General features: G+C 38.3%; 2 protein-coding genes across 10 annotated transcripts in view; one reads left to right on the top strand and one right to left on the bottom strand.

The window, feature by feature from the left end:
- Window positions 1–236: 236 nt before the first annotated feature.
- LOC129721098 (adenosine 3'-phospho 5'-phosphosulfate transporter 2) lies at window positions 237–1,924 on the top strand. 2 transcript variants are annotated; one of them, XM_055673239.1, is made up of 4 exons: window positions 237–343; window positions 418–1,299; window positions 1,419–1,600; window positions 1,674–1,924. In XM_055673239.1, the coding sequence occupies exons 2-4, from the start codon at window positions 514–516 to the stop codon at window positions 1,846–1,848; spliced, it is 1,143 nt and encodes a 380-aa protein (XP_055529214.1). In that variant the 5' UTR covers window positions 237–343; window positions 418–513; the 3' UTR covers window positions 1,849–1,924. The 2 variants fall into 2 exon arrangements, with proteins under 2 accessions (XP_055529214.1, XP_055529213.1); XM_055673238.1 differs by having other exon boundaries at window positions 275–1,299.
- Window positions 1,925–1,954: 30 nt separating this feature from the next.
- Window positions 1,955–12,925, bottom strand: part of LOC129721097 (tyrosine-protein kinase Src64B) — a 176,167-nt gene continuing 165,196 nt past the window's right edge. For all 8 annotated transcript variants that reach the window (XM_055673230.1, XM_055673236.1, XM_055673229.1 and 5 more), the window contains 3 exons: window positions 6,550–6,763; window positions 6,237–6,490; window positions 1,955–6,177 (listed from right to left, as the gene is read on the bottom strand). In XM_055673230.1, the coding sequence (XP_055529205.1) occupies window positions 5,255–6,177; window positions 6,237–6,490; window positions 6,550–6,763 (1,391 nt within the window). In that variant the 3' untranslated portion in view covers window positions 1,955–5,254. The remainder of the gene's footprint in view (window positions 6,178–6,236; window positions 6,491–6,549; window positions 6,764–12,925) is intronic.

Here is a 12,925-nt window from a genome sequence, read left to right as displayed (position 1 = left end):
AAGGTGTATTCCTAATATCGAATTTTTTATTAGTTAGAGAAGGGATACAATATTTTCTCGAAGTTTGAAGGTATATGGTAGCTCTCTCCATACGTTTTCGGTTAAATCTCTTTTTGTTAGATTTGCCTTTATCACGAAGTCTTCTGGATATATAAATATTAAGGATATGAAGAAAAATATTTTAAGTTTGTAACGTAATTTATAACTAACCTCTTGCTGTGAAAAAATAATTTTTTTAACCCTTTCGATGCAGCTGACGTTCTTGAATTGCCCGCTTGTTGACATTTCTAGTTTATTTACATACGAATCACCAAAAAGCTGCTTGAATTATTGAAGTTCTCGGGTTCGTCATACTTATCCATAACTTTTGCCGTTATTCTAACTAAACAGTGTGAATTAATGCTTTGCTGTATACAGTGATTGCAGGCATGTTAACGTAATCTAACGATCAGCTGGCCATTTCGCTACGGCGCCCGGTGATTGAGTTTGCCAGAAGAATATAGGTACGTTTAGATGTCTAGCATGAATCGAAATGGCAGCGAAGTGATTTATATTGGTGATAAGAGCAGTAATCGACAACGAAATGCACCCAGTCCGGATGCTGATAGGAAAGAGGTGAAAATCCTGTTTTTCGACCTGACTTATTATAACACGACAACGCAGTTTCTGCTATGCTGTGCCGGCGTGTTTGTGCTCTATCTACTGTATGGGTACATGCAGGAACTAATTTTCACACTGGATGGATTCAAACCGTACGGTTGGTTTCTCACGCTAGTTCAGTTCGCCTACTACACCGTATTCGGTTATATTGAGCGATTCATGGAACGGGTCAAAACTCCCCGCTGCATTCCGATGAAAACCTACGTTCTGCTCGCGTTTCTAACGCTCGGAACGATGGGACTGTCCAACTCCAGCCTCGGCTATCTGAACTATCCGACGCAGGTCATCTTTAAGTGTTGTAAGTTGGTGCCAGTACTGATTGGCAGCATCCTGATCCAGGGTAAGAAACACGGACCGTTGGACTTCCTGGCGGCAGGCGCAATGTGTATCGGTCTGACGCTGTTTACGCTGGCCGATTCCCAGGTGTCACCAAATTTTAACACCTTCGGGGTGCTGCTGATTTCGTTGGCTTTGCTGTGTGACGCGGCAATCGGGAACGTACAGGAGAAGGCCATGCGAGAGCACAAAGCACCCAACAATGAGGTGGTTATTTACTCCTACGGCATTGGATTCGTCTATCTGGGTGTGATTATGCTGGTTACGGGAAATTTGTTCTCCGGAATTGCTTTTTGCATGGAGGTATGTGTAATCTAGATTAATAATGTTTTAGGTTTTTATATTTAGTTTGATTATTTTATTAATTCGAAAAATATTTGTGTTCTAACAATGATACTTCAATCAATATTTTTAAAATTCAGCATCCGGTGGAAACCTACGGTTACGCTTTCCTGTTTAGTCTTTCCGGCTATCTCGGAATTCAAATCGTTCTCACGCTGGTGCGAACGTGTGGCGCCCCTCTGGCGGCAACCGTAACAACCGCGCGGAAAGCCGTTACGATTGCCCTGTCGTTTGTGTTTTTCAGTAAACCGTTCACGATGAAGTAAGTTTCGGGTGTTGCTGTTGAACACACTTGTTAAATGTTAATGTTTTTTCTGTTGATTCGATCATTGCAGCTATCTCTGGTCCGGACTGATTGTGGTGCTAGGAATCTATCTCAATGTCTACAGTAAGCGCAGCAAGTTGACGTTCGGTGATATTAGCAGGATTTGCACGTGGTTCTACTATAAGTTGGCTCCTCACGGGCGAAGTTCCGCGTCCGGTACCAAAAAGTTACTACTAGAGGTATAGATACTAGTGTTATTTAAAGAAACAATTTACCACAATTTGACCGCCCACAATAAATGTGCTTAAAATTAGGATAGCATTTCGGACAATGTTTTCTGACTCGATCACATAATCCACAATGGGGCCAATGTTTTGTCAAAGTTTTTCCATTTTATTATTTTTTGTTTATCATACAACAAACCACTAAACATAGAATTGGTTTTTACCACTTGCTTGTATGTGTCATTTTCTGTGTGTGTGTGTCTGTGTCTTGCCTTATACGAATAGAGCTTATGAATTATATACTTGTTCTGTTGTTACTCGTTAGTATTGACATGCTCTGCGGTTGTTAGCTCAAGTCTTTGCGCTGTACTCTTCGTTCGCATGTCCTTCTGGTTAGCATAGTTTTCGCTCACATCGCTTGGAGGGTATCTAAAAACACTAAAATACGGTCACTTGTTGCGCACGCTCGAATATGTCCATGCTCTTATGCCTTCGGTCGGTCGCATTCCCTAGGTATATATGGCCGAACCTTTCTATTCCAAACGATGAGACGAAAAACGTTGAACAAAAAAAAAACTAACAACATCTTTGACTGATTGCAACGGGCTGTGGAGTGTGCTTTTAGTAATTATTTTTTTCTGGGGTATGTATTTAGATTGGGTAGCGTTTGCTAGAGTGTATAAAATTTTCTTAGCACATTTTGGCTTGTAAAAATTGATTCGATTGTAAACGTCTTCTTCTTCTTGTGTCCGCAGGGTTAAAAATTTATTCTGTATCTTTTTTTTTTGTTTTAAATTTCATGTATTGTTGCGTTGTATCTATGGAATGGAAAGGTATTAAAATTGTTTTTATGCTGTAGCTAGTGGTAGTTCCATGTTTTCCTTCCTGGTGCGAGGGATCGGCCTTCGATGAAAGGTGGAGGTTTTAATCCCCGTATTGTGTTGGTAATTGTCATTTTTGTTTTGTTACTTTAGTTGGACAGAAACGCACTTTCTTGTTAGTTTTCTTCTCGCGTTCGAGATTACCTCTTTCCAATGTACACTTTTCTAGATTTCGATAGGTTGAGAGATATAGATTAGAGAGTAAAAGTTGTGACTTCCAGTTTGATGATTAGGTTTTTGTTTTTCGTACGCAGATAAAATTTGAATGCATTTTGTTCACTTTCGTCTTTATAGGTTTTTTAGTCGAAACCGAACGATAAAGGTAAATTGGTAGGTATGTCTAATTATATGTTCAGTAACTTAATTTATATAAATATAAATAGTCGTAAAAGTGATTCTTCAGTTGCTTCGGTTACTTATGTATAATTTAATTTATTCTTCCAATGCAGGCATAGCATTCTACTACATCACCTCTTTTTCTTTTGCAGCATTCTTTTATTCATTTTTACTTAAAATAATCAAGATACAGTTCGCAGAATATAGCTTGTTGTGCTAGACTGGACGGTTGCCATTTGGTCACCACTCGTCTCACAAGTCACAGCGAACGAATAGGAGAAAGAAAATATTGAGATATAAGATCCTCTTTTGCAGCGAAATCCTGACTGTAATCACGATTCCTTAGTACCTCCCTCTAAAAAGGTAAGCTTGATCTTTTTCACATTCCTTCGATAAGACCGAGGATACAATCTAAAATTTATATATAATATGAAAAAAGAGACGTTTTAGACTAATTAAGAAGTGGATAAATGTAAAAATGGCAGTTTGTGGTACTTGTTCGTGATTTTGCGTCTGAGACGCACTTCCTAACTGGTTTGTTTTGCATTTGTTGCCTGCCGAAGAGAGGGATAATTTGACTAAATAGATGCTTGTTTCCACTACTAAACGGGAAAACTATATTACAAAAGGTCTCACTGCGCTGACGAATAAATTCTGTGTGTGTGTGTGTGTTGACGACTAGTACAGGTTTTCTCCTTGCTCATAGTTTTTATTTCGCGCTACTCTAAATCTAAAAGTCTGCCGCACTTCACGTCTTGTTTTTCTCATCACTCTCGCGTACGTAGTTGAAGTTATGCTGCATCAATGAGAAGAGAATACGTGTTAAGCTTATCGCGTGCGAATGCTCTATGAAGACCATTTTTCTGTGAAAAGTAAATGTATCATGCTTGATGACAGCTCACGAGTTTGTTTCGAACCCAGAATTAACTTGCTAAACGGATAATCGATAATTCATTTGAAACTATATCCACCAGTAGAAGAAATCAAAAAACTTCATACCAAAAATTTCAACACAAAAAAGGTAAAAGCAACACTGCCGGGCATTTTCAACTATGTATGAATCACTGTTTGCAGGTAAAAGTGTAGAAAATAAACACCACTTTTGATATTATTGAGTTCTGAATTAAACTTTGTTGGATGTTAGGTTTGATTTACATGTCAAAAACGCCTACTTGTTTGAAAGTAGAACAATAATCATTCTCTTCTAATTTCTTCAGGGAGTAGAAGTGGCTGTCAGATCGCCTATTGAAACAGCGTACCCAACATCGCCTCCTTTGGGAACCAACCGTTGGTTCTTTGACGTTTCCTCGCATGCGTAGGGGAGAGTTGGTAACCGCGTTAATATTGATTGTTTTTTTCGCGATATTGGGAGCTTTCCAGTAGGTAGGTACAAATTATCCAACCTTTCCTACGGAGCTGCAAACAAAACTAATTTGCAAAGTTAGTGCCTCGAAAATAAGTAAAAAAGCTTATTATAACTGTGATTGACTTTTTTACTAGTGAGGATTTTCTATTGCATAAAAATCCTGCTGAAAGTACCCCTCAACTAAACATGATAATTATTTAGAAGTACTAGAGCTCTCAATAGGTGATTACACGTTCCGTGAGTAACTTTTAGAAAAAAAAAAACGGTGCAGAAAAAGGGAAGAAAAAAACCACAACAGCCTGATGAAATTTGGTACTCGTGTTTTTTTTTTAGTTCAAACCAAACCTACTTACTGACTGCTAATACCTACAACGGCAGTTTTCCTACTGAAAACTGCACACCTACTCCGAGCCCCACCCCACGATAGCTACCTTAGCATATAGATGCACGATTGGTAAAGTGATGTAATTGTACCGTTTTGCTAATTTTCGGTACCTTCGCTAAAACCGAAACTCTCGATTCATTGACTCAGCCCTCTAGCCTACCGATTAAAACACAGCTTTGTCGATCTAATTATACGATTACAATTGCAACGTAAAGCGATGTTGATGTATGTGTGTGTAAGTGTGATGGTGTATGTATATGTTGTGAGTGGATGATTATTTCTACACGAGATGCTCACCCATCTTGTCTTTATATGTATATGTATATGTATATGTGTTTGTGAGTGTAATTCAGTAGTTAAGTTTACTAGTGTAGTAGGACACCCGCTCGCGATTCCCATTCGTTAACCCTTACCGCCCTCCTTTCTAAATCTCTAACCGTCTCAGACTTGTTTAGCTGCTTAGTCTTGCACCTCTCGATAGGGCACCTCTGAGGTGACGGTAAAGTTCTGGAAATAGTGATTCAAGAACTCGAACGTCGGACGCTTCTCCGGTATCGCGTCCCAGCACTTGAGCATCAGACTGTAGATGTCGTCCGGCAGGTGATGATTCGTTGGCTTTGGCATTCGGTAGCCCCGTTCGATCTGTTCGATCACTTCGCGGCTGTGCATTCCCGGGTACGGTACCTGGCCGTACGTGAACAGCTCCATCAGCAGGATACCGTAGGACCAGACGTCCGACTTGATAGAGAATTTACCGTACACGATAGCCTCCGGGGCGGTCCATTTGACCGGGAACCGGGAGCCCTGCTTCGGACAATATTCGTCGTCCGCTATCACCCGGGCCAGTCCGAAATCACAGATCTTTGCTACATTATTCTCCCCAATCAGTACGTTACGAGCGGCTAGATCCCTGTGTATTAACTGTTTCAGTTCTAAGTATTCCATACCGGAAGCAACCTGGGCTGCGATGTAGATCAGATCCTCGAACTGCAAAAATTGACCATCCCCTGTTCGCAGGTAGTCCAGCAAACTTCCCTTGGACATGTATTCCTGGACGATGTAGATCGGTTCTTCTTTGGAACAGACTGCGTACAACGCGACTAGCCTACTGTGACGGAATTTCTTCATAATCGCCGCCTCCTGGAGGAAAGCTTGCGTCGACATGGTACCCTCGCGTAGAGTTTTGACCGCAACTTCGATGTTATTACGCCACTTGCCGTAGTACACCTCGCCGAAGTTGCCGTGTCCTAATTTGCGAATTAACTGAATTTCGTTCCGATTGATTTCCCACTTGTCTCGAAGTTCCGGACCAAGATCCCACACCTGTGGTTGCGGTTTCGGGCAGGGACTCGACAACACATGGCACAAACCGAGGGCGTTTTCTAAAAACAAAAGCAAACATTATCATCAGTTACTTCCATCGTACAAATCGTTAACTTACTGGAATACGCCATCACAAGCGCCGGTAGCGAGGGGAACGTTTGATTCGTTGCGATATAGTAACCTCCATTATCTAGCGGTTTGATTTTGTAGTGCTTCACATGATAGCCTCTGGTTTCCTCCCAGTCTTTAACCGATAGCGAAAACCCGTTCGGATTGTGCTCCGACGGTCGCACCAGGAAGGTGCCTCGGGGATTTTCCGCCGCCAGCAGTAACTTGTCGGCTTCCTTTCGCGAAACGTTCTCGAAAAACCAGCTGTAGCGCAGGTTGGATTCGATTATTCACAAATCATCTCATTCTCAATCGATACTTACTCTTCGCTGTTGACGCTTCGGTCCTCGGCGACAAAGTTCCACGGGATGAGACCCTCCTGGCGTGTTTTGAGGTGAACCACGCGCCACCAGTCGGACTCGGTGTCGTCCAGCACCTCCATCCGGTCGCCCTTGACGAAGCTGACATCCGTTTCCTCGCGGGCATTGTAGTTGTACAAGGCCACCACTATCCGCCGGGTGCTGTGGCCGGGTAGAACTGTAAAAAAGGCAGATGAAACACAAATCGATGTTGTATTTGCATAGTAATTGCCGCGGTGGTCCGGGGTTGATGGGGTTTTACATGAAAGGTTTTATTCCCGGATCAAAGTAAAGAAATGATAAAGTTCGTCACCAAGGCGAATCAAGACTAGTAGTTCTTTAACTTTTTGGGTGGTGGAGGATAATAACATGAAAATGGAAATCAAACAGGGATGACCTTGTTGGATTTCACTACTTGTTTACCTAAATCTATTCATAAATAATGTCCAAGGAGGAAATAATACCTAGTACTTTATTTAAACTTTCAGTTTAGTGCACACGATATCTTTTGGTAGTGGTGAAGCCGTTTACATAACTGTATTTAAAGTCTCTCCACCTCCCTACAAAAAAGTGAAAAGTCGATTCCCGATTTTCACAGTTACCTGCCTGGGAAGTAACTAAAGTTATTGTGAGAATCACTGCAGGTGACGATAGTCCCCAAATGAGCCGATATTCACGTCTAATTTGAATGGCTATCGCTCGACTTAAAAATCGACACGAAAATCTCATCAAAAATGGTTTTTCCTATTTTTACTGTTGTTTTTGCCTTTCTCCTAGAAAGGTATAGCAATCACTGGAAAACCCAAAGGTATAAAAGTGCTCCAAAGGGTCGAATCTCGTATATCAATCGACTTAGTTTGACGAGCTGAGCATTTTCTGTATGTGTGTGTGTGTGTGTGTGTGTGTGTGTGTGTGTGTGTGTGTGTGTGTGTGTATGTGTGTGTGTATGTAACGCTCTCCCAATCTCACTCGATTTTCTCAGAGATGGCTGGACCGATCTTCATGAAATTAATTGCAAATGAGAGATCTAGTTGCCCCATAAAACCCTATTGAATTTCATTGCAATCGGATTTTTAGTTTATGTTTATAGTTATGTTTTAAATGAACGAGCTACTCAAAAAACCCTTAACTTTCGAGTTTCATGAAGATTGAACGTGTGGTTCAGAAGTTATTCAAAGAAACGTGTTCTGGAGAGTGTTTAATCTCACTCATGTTTCTCAGAGTTGGCTGAACCGATTTCCACAAAATCAGTGTCATTTGGAAGGTCTAATTACCCCATAAGACCCTATTGATTTTTTTTGCAATCGGACTATTATTTTGCCTGTTATGTTTAAAAATGTGAAATCCAGCTATGAAAAGAAACATATTCCGAAGACTTCTTAAACTCACTCACTTTTCTCAGAGATGGCTGAACCGATTTCCACGAAATCAGTGTCAAATGAAAGGTCTAGCTGCCTCATAACACCCTATTGAGTTTCAATTTAATCGGTCTGTTACTTTGTCTGTAATGTATCAAAACATGAAAATCACGAAACTTCATTATCTCAGAAAGTACACAACCGATGTGAACAATATTGGTATCAAAGGAACGGGCTAGTTGAAGGTTAATTGATGAATTTTATAGTGATTGAACACGTGTCAAATGTGTCAAATGAAAAGTTTGGCTTTCCTATAGGTTATCATTTTATTTGACTATAATCGTATTTTTATTCCAACTGTATCTGTACTGTATTAAATTATAAAAACAACGAGCGTCTATTATCTCAAAGATCACACGACTTATTTGAACATATCTAGTGTCATTTGAACGGGTTGTCTCTCAAACTCACAAGTAAGAAATTTCATAGCAATTTGATATGTGGTTAAAAAGTTATGAAAAGAAACGAAATTCAAAGACTATTTAGAACTGTAACTGCTATGATCAAAACATATGGCCTCAACAAAATTTGAATTTGGTATTGTGCTATTCGTAAGTTCCCGGTCTTGCTCGTGATTGAAGTGTACGAAATTCAAAGTCATTTCTTTTATTTCGCTGTTTCTTCAGCACGAATATTTTACTCCTAATTAATACTATTTTAACTTTTTGCCTTTCTCCTAGAAAGGTATAGCAATCACTTGCAAAACCGAAGATATGGAAGTGCTCCAAAGGGCCGATTGGCATATATCACTCGACTCAGTTCTGTATGTATGTATGTATGTATGTATGTGTGTGTGTGTGAGAGAGTGTATGTGCAGATTTTTATATTCTCTCACTTTTCTCAGAGATGGCTGGACCGATTTTAATGAAATTATATGCAAATGAAAGTTCTAGTTGCCCCATAAGACCCTATGAAATTTCATTGTAATTGGATTTTTATTTTAGAGGTTATGTTTAAAAATGTAAAAATCACGAAAATCATCAATATCTCAGAAACCACACAACCGATTTCAATAAAATTGGTATCAAATGAACGGGCTATCTTAAAAAAAACCTTAACTTTTGAATTTTATATAGAATGAACATGTGGTTCAAAAGTTATGAAAAGTAACGTCTTCTGAATACTGTTTAATTTCACTCATGTTTCTCAGAGATGGCTGGACCTATTTCCACAAAATCAGTGTCATATGAAAGGTCTAGTTACCCCATAAGACCCTATTGATTTTTTTTGCAACCGGACTCTTACTATGCCTGTTACGTTTAAAAATGTGAAATCTAGCTATGAAAAGTAACATATTCCAAAAAACATAAACTCACTCACTTTTCTTAGAGATGGCTGAATCGATTTTCACGTTCCCATTTCATTTGATTATAATCGAACTAAGCAACCGTTATGTATTAAATTGTTAAAACAACGAGATTCTATTATCTCAAAGATTACACGACTTATTTGAACATAACTAGTGTCATACGAACGAGTCATTCCTCAAACTTACAAATAACAAACTTCATAACAATTTGATATGTGGTTTAAAAGTCATGGAAAGAAAAGAAATTCAAAGGCTGTTTAAAACTATACCTGCTTTGATCAATATATGTGGCCACAATATAATTTAAATGTGGTATCGTACCATTTGAAAGTTTCCGGTATCGCTCGTGATTGTATTGTTCGAAATTAAAAGTCATTTCTTTTATTTCGCTATTTCTTGAGCATTTACATTACGTCAAATTTCATATTTTATACTTCTATTACAACATCATTATTTTACAACCCAAAAAGTGAATACACATTTATTGGATTGAAGCGTTCATGTAAATCTATTTTTACAAATAATAAGTTTGAATGAGAAAGGCTGGGTCTGACCGCTAGGTGGATGAATTTAGGTTTTTTTTTAATCAACAGAAGCCAACAATAATTGAAGATTTGAATGGCTGAACCTAACGTATATTTGGGCCTTTGTCCTTACTCCACGTGGACCGATGTTAGATATAATAGGAGTAGATTTTGTTTTTCGTATCAATTGAGGATTGCAACGATTTTTGTCGAAAATTGGTAATAATTTTATTTTACTTGGTTTTCAATGTTTCAACACCAGTAAGTCTATGTAATTCGAGTGTACCAAACCAAGGAGAACGTTTCAAAATCATTTTCAGAATTTTATTCTGAATCCTTTGAAGCGTTTTCTTCCTTGTTATACGACAACTTGACCAGATCGGTACAGCATAAAGCATTGCTGGTCTAAAAAATTGTTTGTAAATCAAAAGTTTATTCTTTAAACAAAGTTTGGAATTCCTGTTGTTGCTCTTTGAAAATAAGTTTTTTATCGTAAATTAATCCCAAGTACTTAACCTTGTCAGACCAACTTAAAATAACCCATTCATTTTCACAATGTGATTATTGTTTGGTTTGAGGAAAGAAGCCCTAGTTTTATGAGGAAAAAATATCAATTGAGTTTTAGAAGCATTTGGTGAGATTTTCCACTTTTGCAAGTAGGAAGAGAAAATATCTAAACTTTTCTGCAATCGACTGCATATGACACGAAGACTTTTTCTTTTTACGGAAATGCTTGTGTCATCGCAGAACAATGACTTTGTGCATCCTGGAGGTAAATCAGGAAGATCAAATCCGGAATTTACGCGGTTTTTTTACGCGGCATGTATCCCCCGCGTAAAAAGCGACTTTAGTGTATGTTGTACAGAACTGGAGCCAAGACTGAGCCTTGAGGCCTCCTACTCTGATGGGAAATTCATCAGACTTTGAATTCTGATAGACAACTTGCAGAGTTCGATCAGTTAGATAATTTTTTCAAAATTTTGATTGGAGAAGTTGAAAAATTTAAAGTAAGCAATTTCGCAATCAAACTTTTATGCCAAACACTGTTGAATGCTTTTTCTATGTCTAAAAGAGCAGCTCCAGTGAAATAAACTTCAGATTTGTTAGCTCGTATCATATTAGTAACTCTGAGTAATTGATAAGTAGTGGAATGCCCATGGGGAAATCCAAATTGTTCATCTGTAAAAATTGAATTTTCCTTGATGTGTGACATCATCCCGTTAAGGATAATTCTCTGAAACAGTTTACTTATCAAAGAAAGCAAACTGATTGGTCGATAACTTGAAACCTTAGCTGGATCCTTTCCGGCTTTAAAATTGGGGTATTTTTTGCATTCGTTCATGATTTGGAAAAATATGCAATTTTGAATCAGCTATTGAAAATTTGATTTGATTTGATGTTTGATCAATATGTTGAAAAACCCATCATCACCAGCTACACTAAATTTGCTTTTTACGCGAAGGATACATGCCGCGTAAAAAAACCCGCGTAAATTCCGGAATCCGCGTAAAGAAAACCGCGTCAATTCCGGAATCCGCGTAAAAAAGCCGCGTAAAAAAACCCGCGTAAAAAACCGCGTAAAAGTGACCTTAGTGTACTTTCATATTTTTGAAGTTTTTAATAATTGATTTAATCTCATTCAAGTTAGTTTCAATTATGTCTGCAGGTAAAAAATTCTGGGAAGAAATTCAAATTCTAATTATGAATATCCCCAAACTGCTGAGCAAGTCTTTGAGCCTTTCTTTTATTGGATACAAGGAAACGTTCACCATCTTTAAAAGTTGGAATAGGCTTTGAAGGTTTCTTAAGAAGCTTTGATAGTTTCCAAAAAGGTTTAGAATAAGATTCAAATTTTTCAACTTCAGTCTCAAAATTTTTATTTCTCAGAACAGTAAATCTATGTTTAATCTCTTTCTGCAAATCTTTATAAATAGTTTTAAGACGGGGTCACGAGGACGTTGATATTGACGTCTGCGAACATTTTTCAAACGAATTAGAAGTTAAAAAATTTCGTCAATTATTGGCGAATCAAATTTTACCTGAGCCTTTGGAACCGAATAATTCTTGGCATCAATAATTGCTCATTGTAATGCTTTCAAAGCGGAATCAATATTCATTTCGTTTTGCAGGCTGGACGTATTATTGATATTATTCTCAATTTGAATTTTATACCTTTCCCAATTAGCCTTGTGATAATCAAAAACATAGCTCATAGGTGTCGCTTGAGACTAGAGATGCACCGAATAGCACTATTCGGCCTTCGGCCGAATACCGAATAACCTTTTTTCCATTATTCGGTGAGACGAATATTCGGCCGTATATTCGGCTGAACACAACGTTGATCGTATGATAACAAAATAACCAAATGGTCATTGTTTAAAGTTTAAATTGTTTCTTTCGCTTTCCAATTGTTCATGTACAAAAACGATTGAAAATTGTCCGAACTATTGCACAAGAAATAAATAATTTTGCGCCTATGGAATAAGGCACGCTAAACCGTGGCGCACCTACTTTTGTTCTTATTTGAGTTGTCGTTTAAAAATAATGTTTTTGAGGATTATGGTTAACACAATTTAAAAATTTGTGTCACAACTACATTTTAAGTGTTTTTGAAAAAAAAAATTACAAGAAGGTTGTATGCAAAGCCACGACCGCAAGGTTGAAGTAGAATACTTTTACAAGAAAGATAACCCGGCTGCCCTAATTTTTTCTAGTAAATAAACGTTGACCGTTAATTGGCAGTATAGTAATTTCTTTTTGTCTGATATTTTGAAAGAAGTTCATTTAATTTTTTTTAAATTTTGTGCAAATGAGACGTTGAAGTGCTGCCGAATTGTAATATGCACATTTAATACGACATCATTAAACGGGAACGGAACAAAGGCTACGGTTATGCAGAACGCGAATGCCGGCGCGATGCGATTCGCCTTACCGTCGTGAAATGTACAGCTCTTTTTTAAGCGAAGTAGAGCTATACATTTCAACAGATTTCGTCTTGCCGAATCGCATCGCGCCGTTATTTGCGTTCTGCATGACCGTAGCCAAACACTTAGCGACGCAAACACGTAATAATAATCAGAGTATGCATG

The sequence above is a fragment of the Wyeomyia smithii genome, chromosome 2 (genome assembly GCF_029784165.1).
Source record: "Wyeomyia smithii strain HCP4-BCI-WySm-NY-G18 chromosome 2, ASM2978416v1, whole genome shotgun sequence".
Classification (NCBI taxonomy): Eukaryota; Metazoa; Arthropoda; class Insecta; order Diptera; family Culicidae; genus Wyeomyia; species Wyeomyia smithii.
This window is presented reverse-complemented; position numbering and strand designations above follow the sequence as displayed.

Bases quoted from the DNA above. Each gene is read 5' to 3' on its own strand.
- LOC129721098 (XM_055673239.1), top strand. From the start codon at position 514: ATGTCTAGCATGAATCGAAATGGCAGCGAAGTGATTTATATTGGTGAT. The intron at 1,300-1,418 runs GTATGTGTAATC...TTTAAAATTCAG, and splicing joins GAATTGCTTTTTGCATGGAG to CATCCGGTGGAAACCTACGG. The intron at 1,601-1,673 runs GTAAGTTTCGGG...CGATCATTGCAG, and splicing joins AGTAAACCGTTCACGATGAA to CTATCTCTGGTCCGGACTGA.